General features: G+C 39.3%; 1 protein-coding gene across 5 annotated transcripts in view; it reads right to left on the bottom strand.

Annotated features, from left to right (window-relative positions):
• RMDN2 (regulator of microtubule dynamics 2) overlaps nucleotides 1–21,666 on the bottom strand; it is a 67,788-nt gene that overhangs the window by 8,397 nt on the left and 37,725 nt on the right. For 4 of the 5 annotated variants that reach the window (XM_039251231.1, XM_039251229.1, XM_039251227.1 and 1 more), the window contains 5 exons: nucleotides 20,289–20,364; nucleotides 18,896–18,973; nucleotides 10,927–11,025; nucleotides 3,419–3,472; nucleotides 3,251–3,331 (listed from right to left, as the gene is read on the bottom strand). In XM_039251231.1, the coding sequence (XP_039107162.1) occupies nucleotides 3,251–3,331; nucleotides 3,419–3,472; nucleotides 10,927–11,025; nucleotides 18,896–18,973; nucleotides 20,289–20,364 (388 nt within the window). Of the gene's footprint in view, nucleotides 1–1,031; nucleotides 1,342–3,250; nucleotides 3,332–3,418; nucleotides 3,473–10,926; nucleotides 11,026–18,895; nucleotides 18,974–20,288; nucleotides 20,365–21,666 lie in introns of those variants that run through there. The other variant, XM_039251228.1, reaches the window with a different exon arrangement.

Here is a 21,666-nt window from a genome sequence, read left to right as displayed (position 1 = left end):
TTTCAAAGTAGACTGTTTCCTAGGACCCGAGATTACCTTCCTAGCGTCAAGCAAAGGCCACATGAATAATAAAATACTGCAGTTTCAAGTTCTGGGGAAGTAAAGTTGCTCACATGTAGGACTCTGGGCCCTAGAGCCCAAGGGCTGACGGTCCCAATGTCAGGTGCAGTGTAAGGAGCTTAGAGCTCTGTGGAAGGGACAGGAGACGTCACAAATGACTCCAATGCCAGGAAGAGGTTACAAGCACCACAGAAAAGAAGGAAGTATGTCAGGCAGGGGATTCACTGATGGCTGGGTTATCTTCGCTGTTATTAGTGGCTCCGCTAGACATTTTGGAAATGAACAGACTTGTCAGCAAAATCACTAATGGGGTATATTTCAGTCCGGAAAAACTTACAGAGATGGGGACTACAAATAACTCTCCTCGGCCTATTTTCTAATTGAAAAAAATACTAGGATATTCTTGACATTACATTACTACTTGAGACAAGACAAAACAAAACAAAACCTCCTAGAAAATACAAATGGAAACATCATTGGGAAAATGTGTAACGTGGGAAATATTTACTAATGCTATGTTGCCCATTACCTAAATATTCCCACAATGCCCAGCTTTCTTAGTTACATTTATTACCAGTCCTATTTATTAACACTATTAGCATTATTCTTTTTATTTGCACGGTATGAGACTTCTGATTTTTCCTACCAGTACTTATGGGTGCTTATTACATGCCAGGCATGGTCGTTGGCCTGGGAGTAGAGGGGTGAATGAAACACACCTGGCCGCGACTTTCCTGGAACAATCACACAAACAGTTGTACAACCACAACCATTCTGGATGATGTGAAGGAAAAGTACGAGGAACTTTCTTGCCTGGGAGTGGCAAGGAAGTCTCTCCTAAAGAAATGACATTTATGGTGGGGCCTGAAGGGTGAGTAGGAATCAAGCAGGGGAAGGGAGTGGAGGGCTTGGGAGGGAGTGTTTCAGGAAGAGGCAAGAAGAGGTCCCCAGGGTGTGAGGCAGGGAAGGGCATAGTGTAGAGGTGGGGAGAGAGGGCAACAGAGATCCAAGCCTTGAAGGACATGCTAAACATTTAGGGCTTTATCCCCAAAGCAAAGGGTTTCAAGTAAGAAGTGTCATATGGAGGTTTACGCGGTCTATTCCTCTGGATGCCACTGAGAGTCAAGAACGGCTTGGCGGGAGAAAGAAACCCAGAGACCAGTGGGAGGCTCGCACGTCGTCGGTCCGGTGAACTCGGGTGGTTTCCTGCTTGGTGGTAGCAGTCGAATGAGAGGGCAGCTGGGTAGCTCAAGGCATGCTTTAGAAGAGGAAGACTGAGACCTGGGGGAGTGGATGGATGTCTGGATTGGGGGCTGAGGGAGAGGATTCCCAACCGATGGATGGACATGCCAAATACTAGAGGGGAAGATGGAGAAGAGTAGCTCCAAAGGCCCAATGACGAGGGAAGTCTGAGGTGTCTTCGACACATCTAGGGACAGAGGTCAGGTAGGAAGTTGGATAATCAGGTCTTAGAGCTCAGAAGGGAGGGCTAGAGATACGAACTGAGGATCCCTGGCAGGTAAATGGCATCTGAAGCCATGGACTATAAGTTTCTGGGGCAGGAAGAAGGAAAGGTGAGGGGGAAGGGGGAGAGGAAAGGGGAGAGAGAAGAGGAGGGGGAGGGGGAGGAGAGACTTAGGGGACAAAGACCAAACCTTGGCGGGGGGCGGGGGGGGTGGAGGGGGAGACATCAATATTTAGCCCTTGTTATATTTCATGCACAAATATTTGCATGTCAAACCAGGTATTATACCTCACGACATACTGTATTCTAATCTCAAATTCTAAAAAGAATGCACAGACCCTCAGTTTTAAACGACTGCATGTAACTGGAACTGACATCACTGCGGAGCGACGGAAAAGATAATAGCGTCCCCCCCACCACCGTGGAGCAAGCAACCAGAGGGAGAGAATCCGTTTTCTGCCAAAACAATTGCACAGAGTGTCTTCTGGAGATAGGGCCGCCCCTGAGCCGAGGCTGCCGTGCACCTCCTTTTAACCAGCAGAACCAAGCGAGGGATCGGAGTTAGAAGGACCCTCAACCCTGTAGGAAATTCCAGACATAAGCCATCTAGGACCTTGCACGGGCGGTTACTGGAAAGGCCCAGTGAGGCCCGAGTAGCCCTGTTTAAGGACGCAGGCATCCCGGAACCCTGAAGTTCCTGGCAGGTCTTATCCGCTTCCCCTTTTCCTCCTTATTTCCCAGGACTGAACAACCCTGCCCCTCGTCCTCCAAGCAAACAACTCTCTGCTTTTCCACCGCGGTGCCTGTGTTCATCACCTGCGATGCGCTGCCCCCTCACCTCCACGTTGCATACAATTACAAAGCCTACCTCGGATGCTACCTGATCTTTTCCAGGTGAAAATAGTTTCTCCCTCTTCACTGTTTCCATAACCAATTATTTGTACCTCTCTTAGCACTTCAGGCTTTTCACCCTAGGCTACAGTTACTTGGATATATGACTCATATTCTCTCCCAGGCTGTGAGCTCCCAGAGGGCTGTGCGCATGCCTCACGCGTTTGTATTTGAGATCACAACACACATGGGAGCCAGTATTGCTCTGACAGAGAAGAAAAGGGTGCTCATTTCTGCGGCATTCCTTCTAGCTGCGATTCTGAGGATGACAATGTTTGGCGGTGTGAGAAGGGAGCCGGAACACATGGATGCATTTCCTTTTGTCCCTGCAATACCAATAGACGGCTCAGGGCAACACACACTGGGTAGTTAACTCAGAAATTCCTAAACCAGAGCACATCCAGCATCCTGAATTAGCGAAGAGAAGGGCAAGAAGCAACATGATAGTTTCTTCTTCGTTAACGGGAGGTGTTCAGAGGCCAAGAAAATGTTAATACATGATTTTTAATCTTCACGGTAGAGGAAAACCATACCCTACTGTGAGCTGGAGACTGAAGATGGGCCCTCCTCTTGTGGTCTGTGCTTAACAAGCACCAGGATATTTTAACCGCTAGCCCTTGATTTGTGTGTCCCTTAAAGATACAGGGAGTCTGCTGGTGAAGGGTGACCCACAGCAATTCTAAAAACTTCACAGTACGTGTTAAATCTAAATTAAATCCAAAATGTTTTGGTATGGAAGAAAAATCCAGATGCCTCTGAGTGTCTAACTTCATATCTGGAGCTGCAAAAGGACTGGTGAGAATAACAGCCTTCGCTGTCACTGTTAGGACTTACCTCTTTGGTGACACAAGGAAGCAATACTGCCAAGCCACAAAACTTCATGGCATCATCCATTTGTTCAAGATCGATATAACACTACAAATGAGAAGTAGACAATATGAAGGGGAATCCCGTTTTTATGTAATGGATTCAAAGTGATCTTAAAACAGCGGTCTTCCTTACCTTGGCCAAGAACAGGTAATTGGACTTAGAAAAACCAGGGTGTAGTTCTTCAACCTGATTTTAAGAGAGAACAGAAAAAAAGAATAAATGGGGCAATATTATCACAACCCGTAAAGAGGATATATTTCAATAAATCAAATACTAACCAAATTGTGCTAAAAATTTAGGTTGGTTGTGTTACATCTGAATCATTTGATCAGTTCAAGGATGGTGGAAATACAGCTTTTGAGATTATCCATTAAAATGAGATTATTATTATTACACTTATAAAGCTTATGAAACAATGAGATACTTTAAGATTTCAGGATTCCTTTGTATAACTTATCTTTTTTTTTTTTTTTTTTTTTTTAAGGACAGAGACAATTGGTTATACATCCTCCCAGGACAAGTCCTATTCAATTCATAATCTATTTTGGAAGACGAGTCGAGGATGATACTGCTGTCAGCGTAGAGCCCAAAATGGAGCTCGAACCCACGAACTGTGAGATCACAACCTGAGCTGAAACCAAGAGTTGGATGCTTAACCTTCTCCAGGCGACCCAAGAAGGTTACTTTAAAAAATTTACAAAGATATGCTTGTTCTACAAGATACAAGTGATACAAACATTTCCAAAATTAAAAGTGAAAGTTTCTTTGTTCTGATTTTATTTTCAATTTCAATCTCATCTCCCAGGAGTAACCACTATCAACAGTACCAGAACTTTTATCAACCATACACAAGTAAAAAACAAAAAATTCACTTTTGAGAAAAATGAATATGGGACCTTTTCTAACCATTGGTCCACAACTTTTTTCCCCACAACATATCAAAGACATATTTTTGAGGTAGGTACACAGACCTACCTCACTGTTCCTAAGAGGGGTATTTCCTATTACACATATGCCATAGTTAAATTAAGCATTCTCCATTATACATTTAGACATTTTTTTCACTGTTACTAATAATGATCAATGAACATACTTCCTCCTGTATACTTGTGTACATGTGTGATTATGTCTGTAGAAGAGATTTAAGGAAGTTGAATCGCTGAGTCAAAGGATACATGTGTTTTGAAGATGGATACCATTGGATGGATCTAAGACTTAGGGTGCTGAGGAGTTCACATCTTTGGTAAAGGGCATATACTCGCTACAAAATCTGAAAGGAAAGGATCCTAGAATAAAGTGTCTTGGGCTGGGGAGCTAGACTGGGTGTTTACTCTTTAGGACCGAGGAGATGAATAGTGTGTGGATCTGCCAAGAACTTGCTGGTGAGACAGCAAGGCTGCTAACAGATGAGAGGACACTGTCAAGTTCAGTCCTAGCCAGAGCCTTGAAAAGCCTAGAGAGCCACCCAGGGTATGGATGGATTCTGGTTCTGCTGCTTCTCTCTTGCCCGATTATTTCCATCTCAACTCTTCAAGTCTACTAAGTGCATTTCTTAAGTCTCTCTAAAAGGAAGAATTTGATTAACCTTTGTTCAACTGCACCTTCTTCTAGGTCCAGTAGTTGCCCAGCTCTGTCCAAAACCTGTCCAGAAAACTTGCTTCAACATATGAGCATAAGCAGCTGATTTCTTTTTTAATTAATTTAAATTCATATCCAAGTCAGTTGGCATATAGTGCAACAATGATTCCAGGAGTAGATTCCTTAATGCCCCTTACCCACTTAGGCCATCCCCCCTCCCACAGCCCCTCCAGCAACCCTCTGTTTGTTCTCTACATTTAAGAGTCTTTTATGTTTTGTCCCCTCTCCTGTTTTTATATTATTTTTGCTTCCCTTCCCTTATGTTCATCCGTTTTGTATATTAAATTCCTCATATGAGTGAAGTCATACAATATTTGCCTTTCTCTGACTAATTTTGCTTAGCATAATATTCTCTAGTTCTATCCACGTAGTCACAAATGGCAAGATTTCATTCTTTTTGATTGCTGAGTAATATTCCATTGTATATATACATACCACATCTTCTTGGTCCATTCATCCGTTGATGGACATTTGGGCTCTTCCCATATTTTGACTACTGTTGATAGCACTGCTACAAACACTGGGGTACCCGTGCCCCTTCAAAACAGCATACCTGTATCCCTTGGATAAATACCTAGTAGTGCAATTGCTGGGTCATAGGGTAGCTCTATTCTTAATTTTTTGAGTAACTTTCATACTGTTTTCCAGAGTGGTTGTACCAGTTTGCATTCCCAAAAGCAGTGCAAAAGAGATCCTCTTTCCCTGCATCCTGGCCAACATCTGTTGTTGCCTGACCTGTTAATGTTAGCAATTCTGACAGGTGTGAAGTGGTATCTCATTGTGGTTTGATTTGTATTTCCCTGATGATGAGTGATGTTGAGCATTTCCTCATGTGTCTGTCAGCCATCTGGATGTCTTCTTTGGAGAAGTGTCTATTCATGTCTTTTGCTCCTTCCTTCACTGGATTATTTGGTTTTTGGGTGTTGAATTTGATAAGTTCTTTATAGATTTTGGATACTAACCCTTGATCTGATGTGTCGTTTGCAAATATCTTCTCCCATTCCATTAGTTGTCTTTTAGTTTTGCTGAATGTTTCCTTCACTGTGTAGAAGTTTTTATTTTGATGAGGTCCCAATAGTCCATTTTTGCATTTGTTTCCCTTGCCTCCGGAGAAGTATTGAGTCAGAAGTTGCTGTTGCTGAGGTCAAAGAGGTTTTTGCCTGTTTTCTCCTCTAGGATTTTGATGGCTTCCTGTCTTACTTTTAGGTCTTTCATCCATTTTGAGTGCATTTTGTGTATGGTGTAAGAAAGTGGTCCAGGTTCATTTTTCTGCATGTCGCTGTCCAGTTTTCCCAGTACCATTTGCTGAAGAGACTGTCTTTATTCCATTGGATAGTCTTTCCTGCTTTGTCAAAGATGAGTTGGCCATCCGTTTTTGGGTCCATTTCTGGGTTTTCTATTCTGTTCCATTGATCTGAGTGTATGTTTTTGTGCCAGTACCATACTGTCTTGATGACTACAGCTTTGTAATACAGCTTGAAGTCCGGAATTGTGATGCTTTCAGCTTTGGTTTTCTTTTTCAAGATTCCTTTAGCTATTCAGGGTCTTTTCTGGTTCCATACAAATTTTAAGATTGCTTGTTTTAGCTCTGTGAAAAATGCTGATGTTATCTTGACAGCGATTGCTTATTTCCTTAATATTGGCATTTTAATCCTGCATATATACCTTAGCACTTAAGTTTAATTAACCATACTGGTTATAAATCAGAACATCTCTCTCTCTTTTTGTGCTCATGGTTAAAAAAAAAGAAGAAAAAGAAGCAGCAGCAGCCAAAGGAAAATAGGCTACTAACAACACCAACTTCCTTAAATGGAGCAGATTCTAATGTTTAACCAAAGAGCTCACCTAAATAAATAACAAGGAAGGTAGTGTTGCTCAGTAGAATGTTCTAGTTAAGGAGTAGTTCCTAGCTAGGCTCTTAGAACACCCTATCTGGCAGAGACTATTGTAGTTGTTTACTTGGTCTTGGCTGTACAGTTCCCTGAAGACAGGAGCTGTGTTGGTCATTTCTGCCTTCCCTACATTTGCCACGATGGTACCAGGTATGTGCTTGATAAACATTACTGAATAAACTAGCATTGTTTTAAAAACATCTCATAAACTCAAGCAGCAGCCCTCCATCATATCAGGACATAGAAGGTGGCTCTGCAGGTGGTAAAACCACTAAGAGAGATCCAGAGATCATATGTTGCAAAGAGTGCATGAGATCAAGGCTGTCCATTTATCCCCCAACACTGCCACCCCTGTTATCTACTACCCACACCCCAGCCCTCATTCCAGGCCCTCAACCACACAATGGGCTGCACAGGGAGAGTTTTGAGAGCTTTAAAAACATGGATCGAGCTTTGAAAACACTTTCCGTATGACCCAATAATCCATCCCCAGGTACTTCCCAAAGAAAATTTAAAACATGTCTACACAAAAGTTGCATATGAATGTTCACTGAAGCTTTATTCATAATAGCCCCAAACTGGACACAGCTCAAATGTCCATGAATAGGCAAATGCATAAGCAGCCTGTGGTATACCTCCACAAAATAGAATATTACAAGGCAGTAAAAAGGAACTACAGATACACCAATGAAATGAACGAAGCTCAAAACATTATGCTGAGCAAAGGAAGCCAGATACACACAAAGTACAGCTCTATGATTTCATGTGTATAAAAGTTTAGAATAGGCTAAAAAAAACCCCAGAAAAATAGATCAGTGGTTGCCTAGGGCAGGGGGTGAGGGAAATTGACAGCAAAAGGGCAAAGAGAAATTTTGAGAATGATAGAAATGTTCTAAATCTTAAAATGGTGGTGGTTACGTGAGTAAATAAATTTGTCAAGCTTCAATGAACTGTACACTTGAAATGGATGCATTTCATTGAATATAACCTATACCTTAATATATTCAAAGATTCTGAAATAATTAATCTGGGTCATGGTCTGGGCTCGCATTTTTTTTTCAAAGTTCACCCATTTATTATTTGAGAGAGAGAGAGAGAGAAAGAGAGTGCAAGTTGGGGAGGGGCAGAGAGAGAGAGGGAGAGAGAGAATCTCAAGCAGGCTCTGTGCTGACAGCATGGACTCCACGTGAGTCGTGAACAGTGAAATCATGATCTGGGCTGAAATCAAAAGCTGTAATCTCGCCTGACTGAGCCCCTCAGGCACCCCCAGGCTGGCATTTTTTAAAGCTCTCCAGATGATTCTAATGTATAGCCAAGGTTGAGAACCACTGTCTGAGGGAATCATGCCAGAATTTTGGATGAGGTGGGAGGCATGCTATAGTTGGAAAGAATTCCCACACAGGATTCACAGATGGCTCCTGGTCTAAAACCACCTCCCTGGATGCTGTGATGCTGTAGAGGATCAGATTTCATCAGTTAGAAGAGCAAAATAATTTTAAAAAAGCAAAGTTATTTACTTACTTGTAGTTAGAGTAGTTAATGGGCTAGATCCTGGGCCAAGAAAATTACATGTATTAGTTTATGAATTTTCACACAAATCATATAAAGTAGATATTCATCTGCTTTACAGATGAAGAATTTAAGATTAGAAGAAAGAGGGAAACATGGTCAAGTCACACAGACAGGGAAAGGCTCAGATCTCAAACTGTCTGATTCTAAAGCCAACGCTCTAGATCTCTACAGAACTGAGCTGGATGGTCTGGGGACACATTCCTAGCCCCTGTGAGCCCTCTTTGGAGGGACAGAGCTGGGGACACAAGTCCTACAGTCCAGGGTCCAAAAGCATGACCTCTTGCTGGGACCAGAGGTTGCAGACTCTCCTAGGACGTGGGATCCAAGTTCCTTCTCTCCCCTCACCACCCAGATTTCTCACTTCCCCACCTTGGCCTTTGCCCTTAGCACTTTGGGCTCCTCCATATCCTCAGATGTTGCAGTTGATACAGGGAGGCGTGGGGGGGGGGGGTTGTTCCTGATGCCTTCTCAGTCTCTAAACAAACACCACCATTTTTCAGACAGAATGTCGGTCATGACGGAATGGGGAGGTCCCCAAGATGGTTTGCCAAGGTGTTTACATTTTAATGACATTAAAATTCTCTGAGCTGATATGAAGCACTTCCTAGGAGCTAGGAAATCTCTAAGCAATTTACTTGTATTAACTTCTTTAATCTTCAGAACAACACTATGAGTCAGGTCCTATCATCTCCATGTAATTGATTAACTTGAGAGAAAGGTTAAGAAACTCGTCCAACGTTAATCAGCCGGTAAGCAGCAGAGCAGAGATTCAACCAGGGGGTCTGGTTCCAGAGGTTGCAATCCTTACCTCTACATCACTGGGCCTCTGATCACTTTTGATTTTATCTGTGTAATATTTCAGGTACATTAGCACCTTAAGAATTTTTGGGCAATGTCCTGAATATCTGAGCCCCCATTTATAACTGCTACTATGAAGAATGTGTTTCAAGTCCAAACAACATTTTTCCTAATTAGCTTAGCACCTTCTATGAACCCTTTATCTTAAATATACCCATGATCTATATTCTTTTTTAAAATGTTTATTTATTATTTTGAGAGAAAGAAAGAGGCAGAGAGAGAGGAAGAGAGAGAATCCTAAGCAGGCTCTACATACAGCACGGATCAAAACTAGGGGCTTGATCCCACTACTCTGAGATCATGACCTGAGCAGAAATCAAGAGGTGGACGGGTGACCAACTAAGCTACTCAGATGCCCCTTTGAAGATCTATAATCTTACAGAGTTTAAAATGAAATAACTAATTATCAGTGGTAGATAAAACGTGAGGAAATAAGGATACAGTTTTAAACTACATTCATGTCTTTGGTCTGCCATTGCGTGATGCTAGAAAAAATTAAGTTCCTGAGGTCTTGATTTCCTTTTTTTTTTAGTTTTAATTTAATTTAAATTTTATTTGAGAGAGAGAGAGACCACAGGTAAGGGAGAAGGGGGGAGAGAGAGAGAGAGAGAGAGAGAGAGAGAGAGAGAGAGAATGAATGAGAATCTTAAGAGGGCTCCATGCTCAGTGTAGAGCCCGTTGTGGGGCTCAATCCCATGATCCTGGGATCACGACCTGAGCCAGAATCAAGAGTTGGATGCTCAACTGACTGAGCCACCTAGCACCCCTTGATTTCCTTTTCATAAAACAAAAAAGATCACGTGAAATAAAAAATAAGAAATGTCTAGCCCTTGTACTTTTATTCCCTGTAATCTTTTCCACGAGTGTTCTTGTACATAAGCTCAGAATACTTATTTTTTTCCACAAAGCATAGTAGGTAGGCACTAAGCATTCATTCATAAATGGAAAGTACGATGAAAGCTATTTTGATCTTAGAATGTGTTCTCCAAATTCCCTCTCAGTTCTACAAAACTGATCCCTAAGATACAACAAAAAAAATATGAGAAGGTACAAAATGGACAACAGATACAGAGTCTGATTGTGTCTATATTGTTACAAATCTGAAATAGGTAGATGAGGAAAGATAAAACATGTTAGTCTCTATAAGATTCTATAATTCGTTCCAGAGAAAGATAAAGGGATTAGCCTACAAGGAAGTCGATTTTATGCACACATATATAGAACTGTTTAGAATTTTATTAGCATAGCAATTATACATTTTAAGACAGGAATGAAAATACTGGTTTGGTCTGCTACCCTAAGAATGTTCTAGAGAACTGTCTTCAACTTGTAGAATGGCTTTTGAAATAACTTCCCTTTTGGCATCTTTTAGTTCTTTAAGATTAAACTGGTTCTATATTAGGCTCATTACGAGTATTTGGGATCAAGTCTAACAATGAGGGCATGAATGCTTTTTTTGCACATACTTACACGACCTGGAGAGTTGCTCTTGGATTTGGTTGTAAGGGCTGTGTGCCTAAGACCTAGGGCATACCTAGCTGCTCTGGGAAGCAGTTTGGACATGCTTAAATTAGGACTCCATCCCGGGGTTCTGGTGGAGATCTACATGAAGAAGGGTAGGGGGGACTAGTGCAGGTCATAGGCAGTTCAATACTAACATAATGGATAGACAAACTATACCTTGAGGAAATTTTGCAAAGCTTCTTCTACAGTTGAGGATGGCATTTTTCCAAACAGAGTAGCAGCCATTTTTTTCTCAATCCAGCTCAGTTTCGAGACCTGCAAATACGGAGCAACATCATTCTTAGAGAGTTGTTTACTTTTTGAATTAGAGTCTCTCTTCAGTTACGTGTGTGTGTGTGTGTAGGTATGTATATATATATAATATATATAAATATGAACATACTCCTAAATAACATATATGACAGAGATCACTTTTGTGATATTAATATTGTACCTTCCCTTTTTTATAAGTCTAACAAACTATGAGCTCTAAAAGTACTGGTTACCAAACCAATTTGAAATACTCATGATGAGATTTGTGTTCAGTGAGAGTAAGGCGTGGGGATGGGGAATAATGCTGATCCCATTTGTTCATGTGATTCAAGATTCTGAGACGGCCATAAAGTATTTCTTTGCATGGAGTATAGGAGCTACCAGACCCCGCCATTTCTTTCTTCCTGCCTACTCCCTGCTGCCAACCTGACCCAGGACACAGCATCACAGAAATGTAAACAGAACAAGGATCCTCGACCCAGGCGGAGTGTAGAGTGACATCCCAGTATACATATTTATAATCCAGGAGAAAATGTTTTTAACCAATAACCACCAAAATTAAATGTCCTATTATCATTTATTTGTTGCTTCCTTCTCCCATCATTTTATTTTAATTACAGTTTACAGACAGTGTTACATTAGCCTCTGGTGTACAATATAGTGATTCAACACTTTCATATATTATTCAGTGCTCTACAAAATAAGTGTACTCTTTTTTTTTTTTTAATTTTTAATGTTTAATTTATTTCTGAGAGAGAGAGAGACAGCATGAGCAGGGGAGGGGCAGAGAGAGAGGGAGACACAGAATCTGAAGCAGGCTCCAGGCTCTGAGCTGTCAGCACAGAGCCTGATGCGGGGCTCGAACCCACAAAGCGTGAGATCATGACCTGAGCCGAAGTCAGACGCTTAACCGACTGAGCCACCCAGCTGCCTGGAAATAAGTGTACTCTTAATCCCCTTTACCTACTTCCCCCATCCACCCACCACCTCCCTTCTGGTAACCAACTGTTCCCTTAGTCAAGTGTTTTTTGCTTTGTCTCTTTTTTTATTTGCCTTGTTTGTTTTGTTTCTTGAATTCCACATATGAGTGAAGTCATAAAATATTTGTCCTTTTCTAACTTATTTCACTTAGTGTTAAACCCGCTAGTACCATCATGTTGTGAATGGCAAGATTCCACTCTTTTTTATGGCTGAATAATATTCCATTGTGTATAAATACCACTTCTTCTTTATCTATTCATGTATCAATGGATACTTCAGTTGCTTCTATAATTTGGCTATTGTAAACAGGGTGCAGTAAACATAGGGGTGCATGCATCCCTCTGAATTAATATTTTTGTATCCTTTGGTAAATACCCGTAGTGTGATTACTGGATCATACGGTAGTTCTATTTTTAATTTTTCAAGGAAACTCCATACTACCTTCCACAGTGTCTGCAGTAGTTTGCATTCCCACCAACAGTGCATAAGGGTTCCTATTTCTCTACATCCTCACCAGTACTTGTTATATAGATGTGACATGATATCTCACTGTGGTTTTCATTTGCATTTCCCTGATGATGAGTGATGTTGAACACTTTTTCATGTGTCTGTTGTCTATCTATATATCTTCTTTGGAAAAATATCTGTCCATGTCTTCTCATTTTTAATGGGATTATTTGTTTTTTGGGTATTGAGTTGTATATGTTCTTTATATATTTTGGATACTAACCCTTTATCAGATATGTCATTCGCACACATCTTCTCCCATTCAGCAGGTTGTCTTTTAGTTTTGTTGGTTGTTTCCTTTGCTGTGCAGAAAATTTTTACTTTGAGGTAGTCCTAACATTTTATTTTTGCTTCTGTTTCCCTTGCCTCAGGAGACACATCTAGAAAGATGTTATGGCCAGTATCAGAGAAATCACTGTCTATGCTGTCTTCTAGGATTTTTATGGTTTCAGGGCTCACATTTAGATCTTTAATCCATTTTGAGTTTGTGAATGGTGAAAGAGAGTGGTCCGGTTTCATGTTGCTGTCCAGTTTTCTCAACACCATTTGTTGGAGAGACTGTCTTTTCCCCCATTTCATATTCTTGTTTCTTTCATTGAAGATTCGTTAACCATGTAATTGTGGGTTTACTTCTGGGCTTTCTCTTCTGTTCTATTGATTACGTGTCCATTTTTGTGCTGGTACCATACTGTTTTGATTGCTACAGCTTTGTAATATAACTTGAGGTCTGGAATTGTGATACTGCCAGTTTTCTTTTTCTTTTTCAAGATTCCTTTGGCTAATCAGGGTCTTCTGTGGTTTCATACAAATTTTAGGATATGCTTGTTCTAGTTCTGTGAAAAATGCTGTTGGTATTTTGATAGGGATTGCATCAAATCCATAGATTGCTTTGGGTAGTATAGACATTTTGACAATATTTTTCTTCTAATACATGACTATGGAATGTCTTCTCATTTCTTTGCATTGTCTTCAATTTTTTTCATTAATGTTTTATAGTTTTCTGAGTACAGGTCTCTCACCTCTTTAAGTTTATTCCTAGGCATTTTATTATTTTTGATGCAATAGTAAATGGGTTTGTTTTCTTAACTTCTTTCTGCTGCTTTTAGAAATGCAACAGATCTCTGTACATGGGGATTTCTTATCCTGTAACCTGACTGAATTCATTTACCAGTTCTAGTAGTTTTTTGATGAAGTCTTTATATTTTCTATATGGATTCATCACAACTGCAAGTAGTGGAAGTTTTACTTCTTCCTTACCAATTTGAGTGCCTTTTATTCCTTTTGTTTTTCTGTCTGATTGCTGTGGCTAGGAATTCCAGTACTATGTTAAATAAAAGTAGTTTGAGTGGACATCTTTGCATTGTTCCTGATGTTAGGGGAAAAGCTCTCAGCTGTTTTTCATATAAGGCCTTTATTATGTTGAAGTATGTTTCCTCTAAACTAACTTCGTTGACCATATTTATCATAAATGGATTACTCTGTCAAATGCTTTTTCTGCATCTATTGAAATGCTCATATGGTTTTTATCCTTTCTCTTAATAATATGATGTATCACATTGATTGATTTGCAAACAATGAACCACTCTTGCATCCCAGAAATAAATCCCACTTGATCATGGTGAATGATTTTTTCAATATATTGTTAGATTTGGCTTGCTATTATTTTGTTGAGGATTTTTGCATCGATGTTCATCTGAGATATTGGCCTGTCATTCTTTTTTGTACTGTGTCTTTATCTGGTTTTGGAATCAGGTTATGCTGGCCTATTAGAATGAATTTGGAAGCTTTCCTTCCTCTTTTATTTTTAAGAAAAGTTTGAGAAGAATAGCTATTAACTGTTCTTTAAATATATGGTAGAATTCACCTGCAAAACCATCTGGACCTTAATTGTTGGGAGCTTTAAAATTACTGATCCAATTTCACTGCTGGTAATCAATCTGTTCAAATCCATTTCTTCCTGTTTCAGCTTTGCTAGGTTATATGTTTTTAGGATTTTATCCATCTCTTCTAGGTTGTCCAGTTTGTTGGGATATAATTTTTTATAATATTATCTTATAATCCTTCATATTTTTGTGGCGTCAGTTATTTCTCTTTTGTTTCTATTTGAGTCCTACCCCCCTTTTTTGGGGGGTGAATCTGGCTAGAGGTTTATCAATTTTGTTGATCTCTTTAAAGAACCAGCTCCAGTTTCACTGATATGTCCGTCCGTCCGTCCGTCCTTCCTTCCTTCCTTCCTTCATTCCTTCCTTCCTTCCCTCCTTCCTTTCTTCCCTCCCTCTCTCCCTCCCTCCCTCCTTCCTTCCTTCCCTTCCTTTTCTGTATCTTTATTTCTTCTCTAATCTTTATTATTTCCTTCTTTCTGCTGGATTTGGGTTTTGTTTCTTCTTTTTCTAGCTGACTAGAAATACTCTTCTAGGTATCAGATTAGGTTGTTTGAGATTTTTCTTGCTTCTTGAGGTAGGCCTGTATTGCTATAAACTTCCCCCTTAAAACTACTTTTGCTGGACTCCAAAGATTTTGGATTATTGTATTTTTATTTTCATTTGCCTCCATGTATTTTTTATTTCCTCTTTGATCTCTTGGTTGACTCATTCATTGTTTAGTAGCATGTTATTTAACCTCCAGGTATTTGTGTTTTTCCCAGATTTTTTTTCTTGTAGTTGATTTCTAGTCTCATAGCATAGTGGTCAGAAAAGATGCATGGCATGACTTCAGTCTTTTTGAATTTGTTGAGACTTGTTTTGTGGCCTCACATGTGATCTATTCTGGAGAATGTTCCATGGGCATTTGAAAAAAAAATGTGTATTGTGTTGTTTAGGATGGAATATTCTGAATATATCTCTTGGATCCATCTGGTCCAATGTGTCATTCGGAGACACTGTTCCTTATTGATTTTTTGTTTATATGATCTGTCTATTGATGTAAATGGGGTGTTAAAATCCTCTACTATTATTGTATTACTATCTATTGGTGCTTTTATATTTGTTACTGTTTTATATATTGGGGTGCTTTCATGTTGGGTACATAAGTATTTATAATTGTTATATCTTCTTGTTGGACACATCCCTTAGTGATTATATAGTGTCTTTTTTGTTTCTTATTACAGCCTTTGTTTTAAAGTCAATTTTGTCTCGGAACACCTGGGTAGCTGAGTGGATTGAGCAACTGACTCTTGATTTTGGCTCAAGTCATGTTCTTATGGTTCATGGGACCAAGCCCAACATCAGGCTCTGCACTGAAAGTGCAAAACCTGCTTGGGTTCTCTCTCTCTCTCTCAAAATAAATAAATATTAAAAAAACTAATTTTTAAAAAGTCAATTTTGTCTGATATAAGTGTTTCTACCCTGGTTTTCTTTTCACGTCAATTTGCATGATAAATGTTTCTCCATCCTCTCACTTTCAATCTGCGTGTGTCTTTAGGTCTGAAGTGAGTTTCTTGTAGGCAGCATATAGATGGGTCTTGTTTTTTTAATCTGTTCTGTCACCCAATGTCAGGTGACAGATGGGACATGTAGCCCATTTACATTCAAAGTAATTACTGATAAGTATATATTCCCATTTTGTTATTTGTTTTGTGTTTGTTTTTGTGGGTCTTCTCTGCTTTTTTCTTCCCTTGCTCTCTTCTCTAACCATAAGTTGGCTTTCTTTAGTGATATACTTGGATTCCTTTATTTTTATTTTTTGCACATTTATTACTTTTTTTTTGTTATTTCTGGTTACCATTCAGTTTGTATATAACCTCTTCTGCATATAGTAGTCTATCTTAAGTTGATGGTTGCTTAAGTTTGAACCCATTCTTTATTCCTCCAAGTTTTAGGTATATGGTGTCATACTTTATTTCTTTTTATTTAGTGAGTCCCTTGACTGATTTTAACAGATATATGTACTTTTATTGCTTTTGTGCTTTCTACCTTTCTTACTCTTATTGATGGCCTTTCTTTTCCACTTGCAGAGTCCCCTTTAACATTTCTTGTAGGGCTGGTTTAGTGGTCATGAACTCCTTTAACTTTTGTTTGTCTGGGAAACTCTTTATCCTTCCTTCCATTCCAAATGATAGTCTTGCTGGATAGGGCATTCTTGGCTGTAGATTTTTTTCTTTTCAGCACTTTGAATACATCATGCCACTCCTTTCTGGCCAGCAAAGTTTCTGTTGAAAAATCTACCTCTAGCCTTATGGGGTTTCCCTTGTAGGTAACTGTTTTATTTTCTCTTACTGCTTTTAAAGTTCTTTATCACTGCTTTTTGCCATTTTAATTACTATATGTCTTGGTGTGGACCTCCTTGGGTTGATTTTGTTGGGGGATCTCGATGCCTCCTGGATCTAAATTTCTGTTTCCTTCTCCAAATTCAAGAAATTTTCAGCTATTATTTCTTCAAATATTCTGCCCCCTTTTTTCTCTTGTTCTTCTTCTGGGATCCCTAGAATGATATTATATTTCATGGAGTCACTGAGTTCCCTAAGTCTATGCTCATTTTGCATAATTTCTTTTCTCTCACTTGCTCAGCTTGATTACTTTCCATTACTCTGTCCTCCTGATCAATGATTCATCCTTTTGCTTCTTCTAGCCTGCTATTTATGCAATTTTCAATTTTTTATTTCAGTTATTTCAATTATTGAGTCTTCATCTCTGACTGGTTCTTTATTATTTCTGTGTTGCTGATGTCCTCCACTCTTTTCTCAAGTGCAGTGAGTAGCTTTATGATCAATACTTTAAATTCTCTATCAGGCATATTACTTATCTATGTTTCCCTTGGGTCTCTTGCTGTGATTTTTGTCCTGTTCTTTCATTTGGGACATATTCCTCTGTCTCCTCATTTTGCCGAACTCTCCATGTCTGTTTCTCTGCGTTAGGAAAGTCAGATATATCTCCTGCTCTTGAACATAGTGGGCTGGGTGTGCACCTTAACAGGTGAGGCTGGTTCTTTTCCACAGGTGATGTGCAGCCACTGCCAAGATGGGACAGCTGGCCACTCTGCATGTGGGCAGGGGCACAGTGCTTGCAAGTTGTGTGCATCAGTCCTCTTCTACAGGGGATGCATAGTATTTTTTGCGTCCTTTTAAAAACTTTTCATTTTTCCCAAATATGAATATTAGAGGCTTATCATAAAAGATTAAAAGGGTTTAGAAATGAATACTTCAGAGGGTACTGATGCTCTCTCAACCCCATCAAGTGCTTTCCTTCCCAGTACCATCTTCTAGGTTTCTAGTAGCCGTTAATGTCTATCAAACAGAATTATTCCCTCGCTTTCCTACATAATGTTACTTATTGCTATGTTTATTTTCACTTTTTTTACTTCAAAAATGATATCATGTTGTTTATTTCCTATGACTTATTTTTTTCACTTATTATGGTTTTAAGATTTTATCCAGGCTGCTAAGAAAGGAGACACAGAATCCAAAGCAGGTTCGAGGCTTTGAGCTGTCAGCACAGAGCCTGACATGGGGCTCGAACCCACAAACCATGAGATCATGACCTGAGCTGAAGTCAGATACTCAACTGACTGAGCCACCAAGGTGCCCCTCTTTTTGGGTTTCTTAAGCCTAAACAAATAATGTACATTCAAGTCCCAGACTCATGTGAGGTTGGGTCAATAATTTTTAAGCCTTAGGAGTTTTCTACCTTCTTGAAGACTCAGATTCTTAATATCAAAAACTGGCATAATAAAAACTGCTTACAGGGCTGTTTTAAGAATTAAAGGAGGTAAGAAATATAAAGCATAAGATGCACATTTGATACATAGCAGGTGTTCAATAAAAGAGCTTCCTTCTCCATTCCTAATCCTCAAACCTCAACTAGCAAGCCTCCTCCTTTGCTTATATAAATCTTTCATTCAGAAATAGCATTTCTCATAAGCATAACTTTTCATGCATCTCTTAAGATATATTTTCACATTATGTTAATTTTCTATAAACTAATACACTGGGTCTTAGCCTTCACCAGCTGCCTTTATTTATTTCTATATATTTCATGTCCTTATCTAACTTCAGTTCTTTGAAGACAAGAACAGTGGGCACATAAATGCTCAATACACTCTGTTAAACGAAAAAGTCCTCTCACAAAACAAAGAGTAGTACACCAACACAGGGCACATGCACATAGGTGGTTGATCATCAACTGAGAGAGTGCAGAGGGGGCAGTGTGGTTGTTGTGAGGGGAAATGGAGAGGCGGTAAGTAGAAAAGTACAGATATATATAAAATCATATGCCGTATGTAACATAGGATATAAATCAATCAACCATAAATTCATAAAATATGTGCTGATTTTATCATTTTCCCTACAGTAGGCACCAGGTAAGACAATTAAAGAAAGAATAAGTCACTAAAAATATATCATGTAATCCAAGCATATTGAAATAATTATGGATAAAAACATTTAACTTACAGTATAACAGTATCTTCCTTTGAGGTAATACAAAAAAGGTTCTTCAGGTAAAAACTGGATTGCTTTATCCAGATGCTCCTAAAAGAAAATCCAAAACAAATACCATCTCTCAGGGTTCAGGTGGTGTTGAATGCGACTGTGCCTAAATTCAAAGGGGCTTTACTGTGTTGTTTGGTCCCCCTCCTCAATCCCTATCATTAATATAAGAAGTCTTACCAATAATTCAATTATCAGAAATGATTGCTCACAACTAGGACCAGACTGTGGTGATGATTTAATGAAGCGATGGATAATTTAAAGCCAAATGTCGCTATAAAAAGGAGGAAACATCCAAGTGACACTTCTGTCTGTCCATGACTTGCCTAGCTAATACTGATTTAGAAGCATGCTTACAAATATCAAGTGATTAGGATACAATGGAAGAAAGAATACCAGAACTAGGTGGTGGAACTATTCCCCTGACATAATTAAAATGGGTTAGGGAGCTGGAAAACAAAGAAGAAACTTCTTTGCTCATTTATTGAGCTATCAAAGCTACAGACACATTATAAATGATTTACACGTATATTACTTATCTTATTCATTTATCCTGGTAAGTTTAAGTCCTAGATTGGATTCTAGTCCTCCCACCAAATCAATATGCAAGTAATGTTAACTAATTAGTCCCAATCATGTTTATGATGTTGGTGAGCTCATAACCAAAAGACTTATTCTTTCTTTGAAAAAATAATACTCATCTACTATAATGAGTTCTTTCGAGATCTAGAATAATAATCTTCTATCACCCAAATAGTTTCATTTTTTTTGGCATGGTACTATTCATAGGGTGTCACTTCATTTAAAGAAAAAAAGATAGGGGCACCTGAGTGGCTCAGTGAGTTAAGCATATGACCCTTGATTTTGACTCAGGTCATGATCTTGTGGTTTGTGGGACTGAGCCCTGCATTGGGCTCTGTGCTGGCAGTGTGGAGCCTGCTTGGGATTCTCTCTCTCCCTCTAGTTCTGTCCCTTTCCCTTTCTCGCACATGCTTTCTTTCTCTCAAAATAAATATATAAACACTTAAAAATAAAATAAAAATTAAAAAGATAAATTCCTTGAGATTGAGATTAATTTGGGTTTGTTTTATAACTTTTTTTTGAGAGAGAAAGAGAGAGAGAGAGCGCGCATGCATGAGCAGGGGAGGCATAGAGGGAGAGAAAGAATTTGACAGGCTCCAGTGTGGAGCCGGTCATGGGGCTCCATTCCATGACCATGAGACCATGACCAGAGCCAAAATCGAGTTGGACACTTAACTGACTGAGGCACCTGAGAGATAATTTGTCGAATAATTTGATTCATACATTTTAATGGAACATATAGCTACATTAAAATATTTTTAATATCAAGAAATACCTTGAACCGATGTCCATAGTTGATTTTATTTTGTAAGCCCTCAAACTCAGACACATAGCCACACAAGACTGCATACCTGAAAAGGATAAAAACAGTGGAGAACCAACCTGACAATAAACTATTTGTAAAAAAACAAAACAAAAAAAAAACAAAAACAAAAAACCCAGAAAAACAGTGGATAGTGTGTGAACTTCTAATCAAATACCACCAAATAAACATTTTAAAAATATCTCTAAAGCATTCATTGATATTTGATAAAAGTATTAATTTAGATACAAGGGCCCTAAAAATAATAAATACTTGACATTAACATGAGGCTGGAGATCATGACCTGAGCTGAAATCAAGAGTCAGATACTTAACCCACTGAGCCACCCAGGTGCCTCTGCTTTTCTTTTTCTTCATATTTTTAAAAATTTTATTTATTTATTTTGAGAGAGAGAAAGAGAGTGTAAACAGAAGAGGGGTAGAGAGAGAGGAGAGAGAGAATCCCAAGCAGGCTCTGAACTGTCAGCATAAAGGGTGACGTGGGGCTCAATGTCAAAAACTGTGAGATCATGATCTGAGCCAAAATCAAGAGTTGAACGCTCAACCAACTGAGCCACCTAGGTGCCCCATGAAGACGCCTTCCCCTCCCAAATTCCACATGACCTTCAATCCTTCGTTGGAAATACTGCATACTAGAATATGGCCTCCTGTGAATTGCTTACTTTTTTTTTTTCCGCTGAGAATATGAAAGTTACATCAATAATTATTTGAAATAAGTTGGGTGCAATATTTGTTCAGCAATTTGCTCACTCCAAAATCTGGGGACATATTACTTTTTATATTAAGAGTGTTTCTGTCTGTGCAAAGTCTTCAGAGTATTTCAGAGTGTTTCTGTCCAAGACAAAATATTCATTTACCTAAATCAAGAGTAGGTATTAATGTTTACTTGCACTGTCATAACTGAAATGAAAGCTGTAATTTGGCATATTTACCTTGATCATTTCTGTGGATAAGCATAACTTTCAAGTACAAAAATGAACGGAACAGGGGCACCAGGGTGGCTCAGTCGGTTGGGCGTCTGACTTTGGCTCAGGTCAAGATCTTGCAGTGCATGAGTTTGAGCGTCAGGCTCTGTGCTGACAGCTCGTAGTCTGGAGCCTGCTTCAGATTCTATGTCTCCCTCTCTCTCTGCCCCTCCCCCATTCACACTCTGTCTCTGTCTCTCAAAAGTGAATAAATATTTTTTAAAAAATTTTAGGGGCACCTGGGTGGCTCAGTTGGTTAAGCGTCCGACTTCTGCTTAGGTCATGATCTCACAGTTCATGGGTTCGAGCCCGGCATCGAGCTCTGTGCTGACAGCCAGCTCAGAGTCTGGAGCCTGTTTTGGATTC

Source organism: Hyaena hyaena, unplaced genomic scaffold, assembly GCF_003009895.1.
Source record: "Hyaena hyaena isolate Hyena2069 unplaced genomic scaffold, ASM300989v1 scaffold_388, whole genome shotgun sequence".
NCBI lineage: Eukaryota > Metazoa > Chordata > Mammalia > Carnivora > Hyaenidae > Hyaena > Hyaena hyaena.
The sequence above is the reverse complement of the archived record's forward strand: the minus strand, read 5'-3'. Positions and strand labels throughout refer to the sequence as shown.